Below are 17,119 nucleotides of genomic sequence, written 5' to 3'. Positions count from 1 at the left end.
CTCCCCTCTCCTACTCCCTCTCCCCTTCCATTCACATCAAGATTCATTTTCAATTCTCTTTATATACAGAAGATCAGTTTAGCATATATTAAGTAAAGCTTTCAACAGTTTGCACCCACACAGAAACACAAAGTGAAAAATACTGTTTGAGTACTAATTATAGCATTAAATCACAATGTACAGCACATTAAGGACAGAGATCCTACATGAGGAGTAAGTGCACAGTGACTCCTGTTGTTGACTTAACAAATTGACACTTTTGTTTATGGTGTCAGTAATCACCACAGGATCTTGTCCTGAGTTTCCAAGGCTATGGAGGCCTTTTGAGTTCACCAACTCTGATCGTATTTAGAAAAGGTCATAGTCAAAGTGGAAGTTCTCTCCTCCCTTCAGAGAAAGGTAACTCCTTCTTTGATGACCCATTCTTTCCACTGGGATCTCACTTGTGGAGATCTTTCATTTAGGTCATTTCCTTTTTTTTTTTTTTCCCCCAGAGTGTCTTGGCTTTCCATGCCTGAAATACTCTCATGGGCTTTTCAGCTGGGTCTGAATGCCTTAAGGGCTGATTCTGAGACCAGAGTGCTGTCAAACAGGTTTACATTTAAAAACCTTATATTCTTAGTACAGTGAATTAAACAAGCACTCTTATCTTATGCAGGTTTAACTATATGTGCTTAAAATACTTCTTTGTACTATGTGGCTTCAGAACATAAGCTATTTGGTTTACCTGGTGCTTAATCTAAGAAACAGTTTAAAAATCTCTTTAAAACTAGAGATAAAACTGGTTAGTTGTATTATCAAGTAGTACGGTACATACAAAATCAGACTTTGAAGGGTAATATGCATGCAGAGATTTTTTTAAAATGTTAATTGTGATCACATGCAGTTTTCATTTTTTGCTGATCTTAATAGAAGCCTTCTGAGAGATACAGCCCAAGAATAATTTCGAATAGCAAAGTGGTCTGTTGAGTAGGATTTGTTAGATTATAATTATGATGCTGATTATGTCTTATAGTAGATACTGTCATAAGTTTATGCTTCATCCTATACTGTAAAATAATTTCTGATGTATAATCATATCAAGGATATTGTTCTGATTTTATGAGGTATTATTCTTACAGAGTCAGTCATATTGCTTTATGATCATATATGAATGTACAGTACAATGAATGATATCCTCTCCCCTCCACCCCACATCCTCTGCTTTCTGCCTTAGAAAGTGATCATCTTGGAAAGCTATAAAATTGGTCTAGTTGCCATTGCTCCAACAATTTTTGGCATCTCATTTTTGGAATTACTTTCAGATTTTGCGGTACTTTTTATGTGAAATATTTTTAATGATAGTTAATTTTTATCTTACGAAGATTTCATTATGGAAATTGCTGAGTCATTTATAATTTAGACAAACACATGAAGTGGATGTTGAAGCCACTCTTTGGAATAAAAGCATGAAACTTTTCATTTTAAAAATTTTTTTTATTTTTATGTTCTTGATACTGTGCTTTTTAGAAAAACTCCAGGAATATTCTGTGCCATTGTAGAAGTACTGGGATAATCAGTCTTATGAGGTTATTTCTTTGAAAGGAATAGTAGTTAGTTGGATATATAAGCTTTTGCATATGTATTGTGAAGTCAGTGTTGTTATATTGTGATTTTACTTCTATTCCTTAGCAACTACAGATGTGGGTGTGTGTGTATTTATGTATGTTACTGTTTTCTTACCTGTCACTAATTGTTTCATAGGTTTGTGATAATTTTAATGAAATTCACCCTTTTCCTAAATTAGAAACTGATAGATTTTGTTTTCCTTTCCAATAACATGCTCTACTTTGCCAAGAAACTTATTTTTTCATCTTACTACATTATGGGGTTGTTAGTAAGTTTTCTGTTGGATTATACTATATCTTTAATGTTCCGTGGTTTAAGGCTTTGCCGTTTTACTAAAGAAGGTAGAGGCTACAATTTTCGTGGATAGGTTATCTCTCAATATTGCACTACTCTGTTTCTAACATCAGTTACAACTTTGAGATTTTTCTTGATTGGTCCTGTCATTTCTGTGTTCAGAATCCTTCTTTGCCTCATCTGGTGATCCCCTCCTGCTTTTCCATCCTTGATCCTTTTTTCCAGGTATAAATCTTTTTTTTCGTTTGTTTATTTGGAAGTTGGAGTTACAGAGAGAGGTAGAGAAATAAGAGAGAGGATTTCCATCCAATGGTTCACTCCCCAGATGGCCACAAGGGCCGGAGCTGTGCTGATCCGAAGCCAGAAGCCAGAAGCTTCTTCCTTGTCTCCCACGTGGTGCAGGGGCCCAAGGACTTGGGCCATCTTCTTCTGCTTTCCCAGGCCATAGCAGAGAGCTGGATGGGAAGAGGAGCAGCCGGGACTAGAACCCGCGCTCACATGGGATGCCAGCGCTTCAGGCCGGGGCTTAACCCGCTACGCCACAGCGCCGGCCCCAGTATAAATCTTTTTTATACCATTTTTAGTCGCACATAAAAAAGTGTGCTGTCTCAGTGCCAGAGTTGGTCCTTACCAGGTTTATTTGCTTCAAGTCCGTTTTCCTTCATTCTTTCTGTACCGATTTAACCAGTTCTTCAGAATTTTATCATATCACATCTCTTAAGATAATTTCAGTGTAGCACTTGCCCTTCTGATCTTCCTCCATCTTTACACTTCTGCCAGTTATTTTTATCATTCATTTGGTACTAAATGAATACTACCTTGAATTTTTCTTAATATATGTATGTATTTCAGGTATAGACATATGATAATCTTTGGAAGTACATGACTGTGATTTTTCTTTGTATCCATTTCCACACAATTTATGGCATCAGAATAAATGTTCATATAATTATTTCATAGATGTTTAATGTTGTTAAATGTTGAATGTTCTAACATCTATACTCATATATTTCATGTGACTTTGCCTTTATGGATCATTTAATAAAGCAAAATAAACATTTTGAACCATTAATTGCTGTAACCTGGTTATCATCATTGTATTCCTAATAACTTTATTTTGTAGAAGCTTAGGTGAAAATGACACATGTAAGAAGATATGAAACAAGAAAAAATTCTAAAACTCAAGTGCCTGAGCAAAAATCTCGACTTGATTGGCGACGGACTAAAAGAAGTAATATATCACTGTTACTTGATAGTGATGAAGATCTTGATGGCGATGAAGAGCTTGGTAGTGATGAAGAGGTTGATAGTGATGAAAGTGTTGATAGTGATGAAGAGCTTGGTAGTAACAAGGGGCTTGATAGTAACAAAGCATTTGAAAGTAAGCCTCAATTAGTTAAAAATGAAAGAGATGACAGTGAACATCTCACTAACCCTGGCAACTGTTCAACATGTGAAGAAGTGAACAGAACCGAACATAGGAGTATTGACTTAATAGATTGTGAAAAGCATCCAAATCAAGAAGGAGATGATCTCAACAAACACGCTGGACAAATAATAGAGGATGATTTGGAAGAAGAACAAATCAAACGAGGGAAAAGAAAAAGGATATTTTCTGTGATGTATGACAGTGATGACAGTGAAGATAGTGATATCCTAGTTAGAAAAGTAGATGTTAAACGCCCACCTAGAATAGTTGAAGATGAATGTTCTTCAGGAGAAATGGAGCAAGAAAACCCTGAAAAAAGATCAGCTGCTCAAAAACGAGAACAATTTCAGAAGTTGAAAGAACTCTCAAAACGAAGAGCTCGACAGAGAAGCAGTAGTGGTAGAGATTTTGAGGTGTGTGTTGTGTTTTGTTGGTTCTACAATTTACTTATAGTATTTAATTTTATAAAAATCATAGCACTGAGTCTTAGTTCTCAGTAATACTAAAGTTTTTCAATCCAATATGCTGAAACATGCTTCACAGTGCTTTTGTATCTAGTATATTGTTTTGTCCTGAGCCTCCATGTATCTTTTTTCTAAAATTTATAGAGTATATGTTTTGTATAGCCTTTGCTGTTTTAACTTCTTATATTTTAATGTTAATTTTAAATATTTTATATCACTTATGAAGGTATAGTCTTCCTATCTTCAAAAGTTTAACATTTAATGTGATAAATTCTTCATTTTTAGCCCTAAAATATAAAGCTGATTTCTTTGTTTTTATGTATATATGTTGCATACTGACCACTTTAAAGGCATAAATCTACTAATGAATTTATTTTAATTTAATGAATTTATTTTAATTTAATTAGGACTCAGAAAAGGAATCCTGCTCAAGCAGTGATAATGATAATGATGAGGAAGACAATTATGAATATAATGAAGATGGAGATGATTACATTCTTGATGACTTCATAGTGCAAGATGAGGAGAGTGGGGATGAGAATGAAAACCAGCCAAGAAAAAAATTGACTACATCACCACTGAAATTAGTCGAACGGAATTCTCTTTGTAAGTTAAATATCAAGACAGTGTTATGATTGTTAATAATGGTATCGTATCAAATATCAAATCAGCTTTTAATGCCATGTTCCAAATCATTGGCTAGGGACTGTAGTTCCATTTTCAAATAACCTTATTAGTTTAGTAGTTTATTTCAGTAGTTTATTCCAGTAGTCATAAAAACCCTGTATACTCCTAAAAATTACTGACCTCAACAAGCCTTTATTCCTGTGGATTATGTCTGTCAATATATTTCCATTATAGAAAAACAAATTGAGAAATTTAAAAATATACTTAGGAAGTCATTTAAAATAACATTAGTGAATACATACTAACATTTTTTATGAAAAATTTATTTCCCCCAAAAAAGACTAGGATATCATTATTTTACATTCTTTTAAAAATCTTTGATGTCTATGGGGCTGGCGCCGTGGCTCAATTGGTTAATCCTCCGCCTGCAGCGCTGGCATCCCATATGAGCACCGGGTTCTAGTCCTAGTTGCTACTCTTCCAGTCCTGCTCTCTGCTGTGGCCCAGGAGGGCAGTGGAGGATGGCCCAAGTGCTTGGGCCCCTGCACCCACATGGGAGACCAGGAGGAGGCACCTGGCTCCTGGCTTCGGATCGGAGCAGCGCGCCAGCCGTAGTGGCCATCTGGGGGATGAACCAACAGAAGGAAGATCTTTCTCTCTGTCTCTCTCTCTCACTGTCTAACTCTGCCTATCAAATAAAAAAAAATCTTTGACATCTAGCTTAATAGAAGGTTGCTGCATTCTTTTTGAATTAATTATTTATTTAATTTGAAGTACAGAGAGTCAGGAACAAACAGGTCTTCCATCCACTTGTTCATTCTTGTAATGCCTTCAGTAGCAGGGCCTGAGCCAGGCCAAAGCTAGGATCCTGAAACTCAGTCCAAGTCTCGTATGTAGATGGCCATCCCTGCTGCCTCCCAGGATCTGCATTAGCAAGAAGCTGGAATCAGCAGTGGAGCCAGGACCTAAACCTAGCACTCTGATGTTATTTGTGCATCCCAAGAAACTGCTTAATACCTACCCTATGCTGCACTGTTATATCTACTTTTGCATTTAGTGTGCTATGTGATATGTTTATTTGGAAGAAATTTATGAAGACAATTTTACTTCACACCCTTAAGAGGTAGCTGGAAAAAGAGAGGAATGTTTTAATAGTGTTTTCAAAATAATTGTGAGTATTCTCTTTTGATACCACATGAACAAATGGTAGTCTCTAAAAGGTTAGTAGAAATATGGAATCTGAAGCCATACAGATGAATTTTTTAGTGCTCACTCATATTACAATCTAATGGTCTGTCTTGCATTTTGTTTTTTTTTAATGCTTTTCTTTAATAAATACAATTTTCATAGGTACAGCTGTAGGAATAAGTGGTTCTTACCCCCATGCCCACCCTCCCACCCACACTCGCGTCCCACCTCCTACTCCCTCTCCCATCCCATTCTTCATTAAGATTCATTTTTAATTATTTTTATATACAGAAGTCCAACTCTGTACTAAGTAACAGTTTTAACAGTTTGTAACACACACACGCACACACACACATAAAATATGAAGTACTGTTTGATGACAAGTTTTACTGTTAATTCTCATAGTACAGCTCATTAAGGACAGAGGTCCTTCATGGGGAGTAAGTGCATGGTGACTCCTGTTGTTAACAATTGACACTCTGGCCGGCACCGCAGCTCACTTGAGAAACTAGAGTTTCTTAACTTGTTAATTTCTAGCTTCCTTGTATGTGGTCAGAAAAAATACCTGGTATGTTTTCATTTTTTTTTTAATTTGCTGGGACTTGTTTAATGCCTTAGCATATGGTCTGTCCTAGAAAAAGTTTCATGCACTGATGAAAAGAATGCATATTCTTCAACAGTAGATATCTATGAGTATATCAATGAGGTCCGTTTGATCCATAGTATAAATTAACTCTGTTGTTTCTTTTTTGATTTTATGTTTAGTTGATCTGTCTATTGATTAAAGTAGGGTGTTGAAGCCCCCCATTATTATAGCATTGGAGTCTGTGTATCCCTGTGGATACATTAACATTTGTTTTAAATAGGTAGGCATTCTGGCGTTGGATGTATGAACATTTACTATAGTCACATCTTCTTGTTAAATTGATCCATTAATCATTATATAATGCCCTTCTTTGTCTCTTTTAACAGTTTTTGTGTTAAAGTCTATTTTGTCTGATATCAGGGTATATATATCTGCTTGTTTTTGGTTGCCATTAGCATGAAATATCTTTTTGAATCCTTTCACTTTCAGTCTGTATGTATCTTTGTTGGTGAGGTGTGCTTCTTTTAGGCAGCAAATAGATGGATTTAGTCAGTCTGTATTTTTTAATTTATGAATTCATAAATGAGAGCTTTGTGGGGTATACTATTCTGCATTGACAGTTTTTTTTCTTTGAGGACTTGGATTATGTCTCTTTATTGACACCTACCCTCTAAGTGTGAAATTAGCTGTTATTGTAATTGAAGATCCTCTGAAGGTAATCTGGTATTTCTATCATACATTTTAGAATCTTTTCTTTATATTTTACTGTTGAAAGTTTGACCATAATGTGTCATAGTGAAGGTCTTTTCTGATCATGTCTATTAGGAATTCTATGTGCTTCCTATATTTGAGTGTTCCTTTCCTTCCCCCTAATTAGGGAAGTTTTCTACTATTATTTCACTGAATAGGCCTTCTAATCCATTTTCTTTGGACACATCTTCAGGAAATCCTAAGACATGTTGGGTCGTTAGATGGTATCCTATAAATCTCAAATGCTATTTTCAGGTTCTCTAATTTTTTCATCTTTCTTTTGGCTGAGATATTTCCAAAGATTTGTCTGCTAGCTCAGATTTTCTTTCTTTTTTGCAAAGTTTTTTTGAAAGAGATACAGAGAGAAGGAGAGAGAGAGAGAGAAAGAGAGATCTTCCATCCACTGGTCACTTCCCAAATGGCCACAATGGCCGAGGGTATTCCAGGCCATAGCCAGGAGTTTTTCCCCTACCTCCTACATGGGTATCAGGGGCCTATGGACTTGGGTTATCTTCTGCTGCTTTCCAAGGCATATTAACAGGAAACTGGATTGGAAATTGTTTAGCTGGGACTCAAACCCATATGGAATGCTGACACAGCAGGTGGCAGCTTATCCTTCTATGTCATGGTGCTGCCCTCTATCTCAGATGTTCTTTCTTTTTTTTTTTTTTTATTTTATTTATTTATTTTTTGACAGGCAGAGTGGACAGTGAGAGAGAGACAGAGAGAAAGGTCTTCCTTTATCATTGGTTCACTCTCCAATGGCCGCTGTAGCTGGTGCGCTGCGGCTGGCGCACTGCGCCGATCCAAACCCGGGAGCCAGGTGCTTCTCCTGGTCTCCCATGGGGTGCAGGGCCCAAGGACTTGGGCCATCCTCCACTGTATTCCCTGGCCACAGCAGAGAGCTGGTCTGGAAGAGGGGCAACCAGGACAGAATCTGGTGCCCCAACCGGGACTAGAACCTGGTGTGCTGGCGCCGCAAGGCGGAGGATCAGCCTATTGAGCCCCGGCGCCGGCCTAGATGTTCTTTCTTCTGCTTCATGACTCCTGTTAATCAGGCTTAACATTGTGTGTGTTTTCTGTTTTTTATTTTATCTTTTTTTTTTTAAGATTTATGTATTTATTTGGAAAGCAGAAAGCAGAGTTACAGAGAGGCAGAGGCAGAGAGAGTGAGGTCTTCTGTCTGCTGGTTCACTCTCCATGGCTGCAATGGCTGGAGCTAGGCCAATCCAAAGCTAAGAGCCAGGAGTTTCTTCCAGGTCTCCCACGTTGGGGGAGGGGCACAAGGACTTGGGCATCTTGCACTGCCTTCCTAGGCCATAGCAGAGAGCTGGATTTGGAAGTAGAGCAGCCGGGTCTCAAACCAGTGCCCATATGGGATGTGGCACTGCAGGTGGCAGCTTTACCCACTATACCACAGTGCTGGCCCCATGAATTTTCTATTTGAAATATTGAATTCTTCATTTCTGGTGTTTCAGTTTGGTTTCTCTTTAATATCTATATCTCCTGGCAGAATTTTTCACCCATATGGGGAATGGATTTGTTTATCTCATGGTTTTTTTTCTCTGTTTTTAAGTAATCTTATGATAATTCTTTTGACTTCATTTTCAAGAACTTCATGAATCTCTTCATATTCATATTCTAGTATTGAAGTGATATTATGTTCCTTTTGGGATATTATCTTGTATTCCTTGTTCTTGTTTCTTGTATTTCTATATTTTTAGGCATTTCTGGAAACACTTGTGTATTTTTTCCTCTGATGGCTTTTATCTTTGAAGTTGACTCTTTGGCTTAGTGGAGTGTACGCTCCCTCAGTTGATATCCAGAAGCATGTTCTGAGTAGGACCGGAGAGCTCTGGTCAGTTCTCGACGATGGGGTAAGTGTCCAGGGTGACACCCATGTTGGGTGTGGTAAATATCCTCTATTGTCAGCAGCAGGAAGAGTATGGTCACTTCTGCTGGTGTAATCACAGCCTCACCACCTACCTCTCTTCCAAGATCAATGCCCAGGATTAGCCACAGTAGTTAAGCCCCTCCCACGCAGGTGCATGAACCACACGAGGATCTGTGTGGTCCTCAGTGTGAGCAGAGTCCTCTGCAGTGACCCAACACTGGCAGTCAGGAAAACTGAAGACTCTGAAGCCAGCCACAGTGATGGTGCAGAGACCCAGATCCATTCCGCATCATATCGTGCAGTCACAGAATTCTCAGTCAGCACACAAGGCTCTCACAGTCCAGGGTGCAGGGGATCCACTCCCAGCCTTGTGAGCCTGCCTTGTCCAGAGAAAGAGAGCAGTTATTCCCAGAGCCAGCCTGTGCTTCACCTTGGCAGTTTGAGACCTGGACCCTGTGATGGAGTGGAAGAATAGGATCTCCTCACAGTCCTAAGTGGGTGCCTAGCCCCCTGCCAGCCCTCCAGGTCAAACTCCAATCAGTGTGGAACTTGGATTTATTCTTCTGATCAAATCCCCTACAGCATTAGCCCGTGAGCCCTGAAAGCCTCTCCTTGCATGAACTTGGCTCTCTCTCCATGCTGGATGCCCTTGTAAGGAGACGGGGAGTAAGAAATGTGCTTTGCAGGGTTATGTGGGACAGTCCCCTGCTAGAGTTCCATATGCCTTCACAGTCATTGTGAAGGGTTCTCCTCGGGTGTTATCACCAGTGACACAGGCCGCAGCAGTCTCCTCTCCCCTCGCTCTCGGAAGATGGCATTCCCATCAGTCCCACGTGGTGTCCCTGCTCACTGCTGCATGTGTGTACTGTCCGTGCTGCTCCATGATGTCTCTCTTCTTTCTGTAGAATTTCCACTGCTATTTCTTTGTGACTCTCCCCTGGGAATGCACTTCCTGTGCTTTTTCTTCTGTTATCTTCCCCTAGTCAAAATCAGCACATCTTTTCCCTGTTCAGCCATCTTGGAATCCTCATCCCTGTTTCTTACTGACATTATAAAGCATCATACTTGTAAGGTCACTTCTGCTGGTGTAATCACAGCCTCACCACCTACCTCTCTTCTAAGATGATCAATGCCCAGGATTAGCCACAGTGGTTAAGCCCCTTGTATAAGGCTCTTGTATCTATCAGTCTAGTGAAATTTCTCTTGCTAAAGTTACTGATTGATTTCTAGTTGCCCAAATACTACTCAGTTTTTCTGCTAACTGGATATTGCTATGTCCTTTGCTACCATTATCTAATCTTATGTTTAGAAAAACCTTTTTTTTTAAAGATTTATTTATTTATCTGAAAGGCAGAGTTACAGAAAGGCAGAGGCAGAGAGTGAGAGAAAGGTCTTCCATCGGCTGGTTCACTCCCCAGATAGACACAATGACCAGAGCTGCACCGATCCAAAGCCAGGAGGCAAGAGCTTCCTCTGGGTCTCCCACATGCGTGCAGGGGCCCAAGGACTTGGGCCATCTTCCACTGCTTTCCCAGACCATAGCAGAAAGCTGGATCGGAAGTGGAGCAGCCAGGAATTGAACTGGCACCAATATGGGATGCTGGCACTGCAGGCATTCACTTTACCTGCTACTCCACAGCGCCAGCTGCAGAACACCCATTTTTAGCCTCTGTGGTACCTGTCTCTGGACTTTCCTGTATTATTACTTGTCTTGTTTTTCCACTTGCCATGTAAATGTTGCTGGATCCAAGAATTCCATATTCAACTATCTTCATTTTACCTCTGCCATCGACAATCTGTTTCCCGTTACTTCAGCCCAGTGCATAAGCAAAATTCTTCAGACTTTTTTTTAATCTCCAAGATTTCTCCTGAATGTAAGATCCTATTTTGCATCATCTTATTGAACATGTCTTTCAGACATCTCAAACTTAGTCTGTATAAACTGAATGGCTAAGAGCACTAAGGAATTTTTCGTGGGGATACAACTGTTGTGGTAATTACATAATAAAACACATTCATCTTGGAACTGAACATTTAGAAAAGTGAACTTTATGGTTCTTAGGAAAGTAAATCCCAACAAAAATAAGTCAACTGGGCACCCCCACTTCAAAAAGAAAAAAAAGTGGTTAACCAACTTCCTCTTTTGTGTCCCTAGAAGCCTTTAGTGTTTCTGACATGTTGTAGGAATTTGTTAGTTAGATGGATAATTAAGATAAGCATTTTGCATGAAGACCTTTGAGTTTTGTAATTCAAGACTCAGAAATGTTGGATGGATGTGACTGGATTTTTTCAAACATCAGAAGGAAAAAAATTATGTATTTTGCAATAGTAATTGATGATTTAGTTAAGCTTTATAATTGTCAAGTTTATGTTTCATATGAGTACGATAAATTTACTATAGGTAATTTTTATTTGCTAAGGAATTATGTTCTAAGAGTTGCTGTAAGTTAATTCTCATATCAAAGTATATTTTCTCATTAAAGACATAACCCGTATAATGAAATAGAAACCACAGTCCGTGACCTGTGTTAAGTGGTAATTAATTTAGGATTCCCAGATTTATTCTCCAGCCAATGTATATAACAACACTGACACCTGACAACCACTTATGCTTGCATATTATCAGAATTTGAGGGACACTGCTAACTAAAAATCAGTGTAAAGTGAAGAATCATAGTCCGTGGTCTGCATTTTTTGCTTTTCTCAAGTGAGTACTTCTACTTGTAAGAAAATATTTTGTCATCTCCACATTATCCAAGGTTCTGGCTCTAAGAGATGCTTCTGTACCACCCCAGTTTTAGCCTTGCTCCATGGTTGATGCAGTTGAAGAAAGTTACAGCCTTCTCCCCTTTTCAACAATCCATATTACTGTAGATAGATAGATCCTATCCTTCCACTCCATCACAGGGTCCAGGTCGAAATCAGACCAGAAATTTGGTAGAAATCAGACCAGCAGTTGTTCCCTGTGTATTAGATCTGTATAGTTCACAGGCTAACAATGTGCACCAGTACATAAATAAGGAAAGCGTTCACACTTGTAAATAATAAAGATTACATTATTTTTCTACCATCCAGTGATAGGCTCACAGTGACAAAAACAAGTATTGGAGATAAGAGTATGTTTCAGCCTATTAATGCCTTCTTAGAATACTGGAAGTTAGCCTAAGTTAATATCAACTTCATCACCATAAAGAAGTTAAAAGAGGACATTCTATCAACAAAATGAAGAGAGGGCCTAAGAACAGCCTCAACCATTTATAGTGAATATTAAGTCTTAGAACTTTCTGCCTTGTTCTGTGATAGTTGAAAATACCAGCAAAATAATATTGCAACATAAGGTAAAGATAGAGGAAGTAAGTGCCTGTCAAAAAATGTTTGTTTAAGGGCGGTGCCGCGGCTCACTTGGCTAATCCTCCACCTGCGGCGCTGGCACCCCGGGTTCTAGTCCCAGTTGGGGTCCTGGATTCTGTCTCAATTGTTCCTCTTCCAGTCCAGCTCTCTGCTGTGGCCCAGGAAGGCAGTGGAGAATGGCCCAAGTGCTTGGGCCCTGCATCCGTATGGGACACCAGGAGGAGGCACTGGCTGTAGCAGCCATTTTGGGGGGTGAACCAATGGAAAGGAAGACCTTTCTGTCTCTCTCTCTCTCTCACTGTCTAGCTCTGCCTGTCAAAAAAAATGTTTGATTAAAGGAAACAAGAAAATTGTTTAAAATGTTTGCTTTAAAATCTGTGAAAAATAAGTTGGAAGTCTTGAGAACAATTTAAGTGCAAGGGAGTTAAAAAGATAAGAAATGCCAGAAAATTAAAAATGTGAAGTCAGAAATAAAATCTATATTGAAAGAGAGAGCAAAAGTAATACTACATAAAGTCTCATCAGTGAGATAGAAGCTATACCGAAGAAATTCTGCTGATTAGAAAAGGAAAATTGATGAGGAAGAAGATAGTATCTAAGGAACTAGAACTAAGATCATATTTCACACATCCTTGGAGGGGAAAATACAGAACAAATGGAAATCTAAAGGAAGACAGTTTTCTGTGTTTAATGACATAAAAGAAGAGTTGAATGAACTAGATGTTCGACCATTTTTTTGGATGGGAAAACATAATAGGATATGAATTAGAAGGTAAAATAGAGGGCTGGCACCATGACTCACTTGGTTAATCCCATATGGCTGCTAGGTTCTGTCCCAGTTGCTTCTCTTCCACTCCAGCTCTGTGCTGGGACCTGGGAGGGCAGTGGAGGATGGCCCAAGTACTTGGGCCCTGCATCCGCATGGGAGACAAAGAGGAAGCACCTGGCTCCTGGCTTCGGATTGGCGTAGCTCTGGCCATGACAGCCATTTGGGGGGTGAACCAACGGAAGGAAGATCTTTCTCTCTCTCTCTCTCACTGTCTAACTCTATCTGTCAAATAAATAAATTTTAAAAAAGATACAATAGAAGAAAATATTTTTGAATCATTTTCATAATATGTAACCTATATATGCAAATTAAAAAGGCTCACATTCCCAATAAATGTGCTTTGCTTTGCAAATGTGATTTGCTTTGCAAATCGTTGTATGCAGTAACTTATTAGAATAAGGAAAAATACCCTGAGCCATTCTTTTTAGAAATGTAAAAATGGTGTATATTAGTAACTACATTAAAATGTCAAAAAACTAAGATACTAAAAAGACAGTTGTAACATTCAATGCCCATACCTGGTGTTGAAAAACAAGCAAGTCTTTAAATTAGGAATAGGGTCACATGTCCTTCACATGACAGTACTTTAAGCCAGTAGCCAATATAACACTGAAAATAAAGCACTAGGTATATTGTATTCTTTTTAAAATGAGGAAGATAAGAATAGTTTCTGCCTTGTGCTAGGTGTTTTGAACAATGCAATCAACCAAATTTTTTTTACTTTAAGATGGGGTGAAATCAATATGTATTAATGTTTAATTTTTCAGTTATGCTGTACTTTAAGATTTATTTATTTATTTGAAAGGCAGAGTTACATAGAGGGAGAGGTCTTCCATCCACTGGTTCATTCCCCAAATGGCCACAACGGCTGAAGCCAGAAACTTACTCCAGGTCTCCTGTGTGGCTGCAGGGGCCCAAGAACTTGAGCCATCTTTTGCTGCTTTCCCAGGCCATAGCGGAGAGCTGGATCAGAAGTAGAGCAGCCAGGACTAGAACTAGCACCCATATAGGATGTTGGCACTGCAGGCCGGGGCTTTAAACCACTGTACCACAATGCTGGCCCCTTACGGCAATTATTTTTAAGAACATAGATAGGCCCTTTCATTTCTAAGGAACTCATTGCAAATTATCTACTATTGTCGTTATCATCATTTACTTTTTTTTTTTAAATATTGTATTTATTTTATTTGAGAGGTAGAGTTACAGACAGTGAGAGGGAGAAACAGAGAGAGGTCTTCCCTCCATTGGTTCACTCCCCAGATGGCCACAATGGTCAGAGCTGTGCAGATCTGGAGCCAGGACTCAGGAGCCTTCTTCTGGTCTACCACGTGGGTGTAGGGGCCCAAGCATTTGAGCCATCTTCCACAGCTTTCCCAGACCATAGCAGAGTGCTGGATTGAAAGAGGGGCAGCCAGGACTAGAACCAGCACCCATATGGGATGCCAGCACTGCAGGCAGAGAATTAACCTACTGTGCCATGGCGCCGGCCCCCATCATTTACTTTCTTTACCAGTTTATGTTAGTCACTTTAGTACATCCATCTGTGTGTCCTTTAAAGAGAATGCATATTACAAGTTCCTTTCTGTAACAGGTGTTTATTACAATGGTTAAGTTGCCTGGGTTCAGTTCCTGGCTGCAGCTTCCTATCAGTGCAGACCCTCAGAGACAGCCATGATGGCTCAAATAATTGGCTTCCTTGTAGGAGACCTGGATTCAGTTCCTGGCTCCTGACTTTAATCAGGGCCACACCTTAGCTTTTGCAGGCATTTGGGGAGCGAGCCAGTGAGTGGGTGCTTTGTCTCTCTGGCTCTCAAAAATACAAGTTTCTCGGCCGGCGCTGCGGCTCACTAGGCTAATCCTCTGCCTTGCGGCACCGGCACACCGGGTTCTAGTCCCGGTCGGGGTGACGGATTCTGTCCCGGTTGCCCCTTTTCTAGGCCAGCTCTCTGCTGTGGCCAGGGAGTGCAGTGGAGGATGGCCCAAGTCCTTGGGCCCTGTACCCCATGGGAGACCAGGAGAAGCACCTGGCTCCTGCTTTCGGATCAGCGCGGTGCACCGGCAGCAGCACGCCAGCCGTGGTGGCCATTGGAGGGTGAACCAACAGCAAAGGAAGACCTTTCTCTCTGTCTGTCTCTCTCACTGTCCACTCTGCCTGTCAAAAAATAAAAAATACAAATAAAAAAAATAAATAAATAAAAAGTAACTCAGCCAAAGAAAGTAAAACATAAAAAAAATGTTTCTCTAAAGCGTAGAAAAGTTTTATCAATAATTTAGCAACCAAAATATAAGGAAAGGGTTTGTGTTCAATTCCATTTTACTTTTTCGCTTCAGCTGGAAGGAACCTTCATATCCACTCATGGTTGCTAATGATATCTTCTTCAGTCTTTTGTAAACATCTTCCTCATTTCTTGAGATACTAGGATACCCTTAAAACTGTCTTCAGAAGTGCATACAGCAGGGTTGGGATGGATTAAGGAAAGAGTCCTGTTTGATAATGTTTCCACAGCCATAGTAAACCCCGGCCGGACCTAAAGTAAGGCTCTTCTCTCTTACCACTACCTTGCCTGTCAGAACACGTGATTTTATGTACAATTTCATAGTAATGGAAAAGCAGGTTTTATTATGTGATATGAAAAAGGGAAGATAGCATTTCTAAAAGGTTGTGGAAAATTCACAATCAGGAACAGCAGAAGGGGAAATGAAGTTTTTGTTATAATCATTGTGGTTGTGGCTAGGGTAGCAATTTCCTGGACAGTTTAATATGTAATGTGTTTTAGAGAATAGGCACTTTAAACAGTCTACCTTTGGAGGTTTTCTTTCTTACTTTCTCTTGTTACCAAGTTGATAATTGAACTTAGGTGCACAAGTAATGTTACTGAGTTTTTCATGACATCTCTTTTTTTTTATTCTTTTGGTTTTCACTGACAACATCTCTTACTATTCTCTGAGCAGTTCACCCTTAATGAGTTTGGGAAGTGATGATTTTAAATAACAACTGGAGTCTGGGTTAGAGGTCATTGAATCTGGAAAATAGAGATTTTGCTCAGTAACTAGATGAATCACAAAGGCAACTATAAAATTGAGATGATAAGGTATTTCTTCTGCTTATAATATTAATGTTAGAATTGGGAAAAGGATCCTGTTGTACACAGGGAACTGTTTTGTCTACTAAATCCTAATAATTTTTTAAAATTAATTTCAGATTCTTTTAGTGACCCCTATAGTCACTTTGAAAGAGTTGTGAAGGCTCTTCTGATCAATGCTTTAGATGAATCTTTTCTGAAAACATTGTATGGTAAGTTAATAGTGTGAATGGAATGACTTTTTTCCTTTTCCCCATTATTAAACAATCTCACTTTTAAAACTATGTAAATGAAACAGAGCCAAAGAGAGCTATTCTTAAGGCCTCCCTCTTGAATCAACTATATAAAAACTTCACTCATTTAATAAAACTTGTTATTGTTTATTTTTTGAGATATGTGGAAGGTAAGTGTGTGTGTGACAAGTCCTTACCCTGAAAGACTTCACAATGCCTTTGAGGAACAAGACAAACACTCATAAAATAGTAGGGTGCTCCTATACACATGGGCTGTCCCAATCCCTCTAAGCCCTTTGAATGTCAGTAAAAGTTGCATGCTGTTTTATGCTTTTGTACTTTTGCTCTTGCTGTTCCTTTAGAATACAGTCTCTTTTTAACCTGGATTTTCTAGGTGCATTTAAAAACATCTCTGCTATAAAAGCTATGTAATATCACTCTCTCAGATTCATGCCACCATGATCTGGAGTATGGTGGCATTCATATATATGTAGCTTTAATGTATCAACAGTGTGTTTTCACTTTTTGCCCTTACTAGATTGTGAGAAGAATTATATATATATATATACACACACATATATACATACATATATATATATATACACACACACGTATCTTTTACATCTAGCTCAGAATCTGACATCTACTAGGCTAAAAAATGTGCTGGATTAAATACCTACATAAATGCCTGAATAAGATTTCATTCTCTATTATTGAATAAATATTTATTGAATACACACTATGAGCCATCCCTGGGTTTATGAAAATGACTAAGGTACTAGA

General features: G+C 39.0%; 1 protein-coding gene across 4 annotated transcripts in view; it reads left to right on the top strand.

The window, feature by feature from the left end:
• The window catches only part of CCDC82 (coiled-coil domain containing 82), a 49,033-nt gene that overhangs the window by 4,459 nt on the left and 27,455 nt on the right, over window positions 1-17,119 (top strand). For 3 of the 4 annotated variants that reach the window (XM_051820387.2, XM_070077235.1, XM_070077228.1), the window contains 3 exons: window positions 3,026-3,744; window positions 4,203-4,401; window positions 16,223-16,315. In XM_051820387.2, the coding sequence (XP_051676347.2) occupies window positions 3,040-3,744; window positions 4,203-4,401; window positions 16,223-16,315 (997 nt within the window). In that variant the 5' untranslated portion in view covers window positions 3,026-3,039. Of the gene's footprint in view, window positions 1-3,025; window positions 3,745-4,202; window positions 4,402-8,670; window positions 8,824-16,222; window positions 16,316-17,119 lie in introns of all 4 variants that reach the window. The other variant, XR_011390282.1, reaches the window with a different exon arrangement.

This window comes from Oryctolagus cuniculus, chromosome 1 (genome assembly GCF_964237555.1).
Source record: "Oryctolagus cuniculus chromosome 1, mOryCun1.1, whole genome shotgun sequence".
In the NCBI taxonomy this organism is placed as follows: Eukaryota; Metazoa; Chordata; class Mammalia; order Lagomorpha; family Leporidae; genus Oryctolagus; species Oryctolagus cuniculus.
Note: the sequence above shows the minus strand (reverse complement) of the source record. Positions and strands in the feature narration are given on the sequence as shown.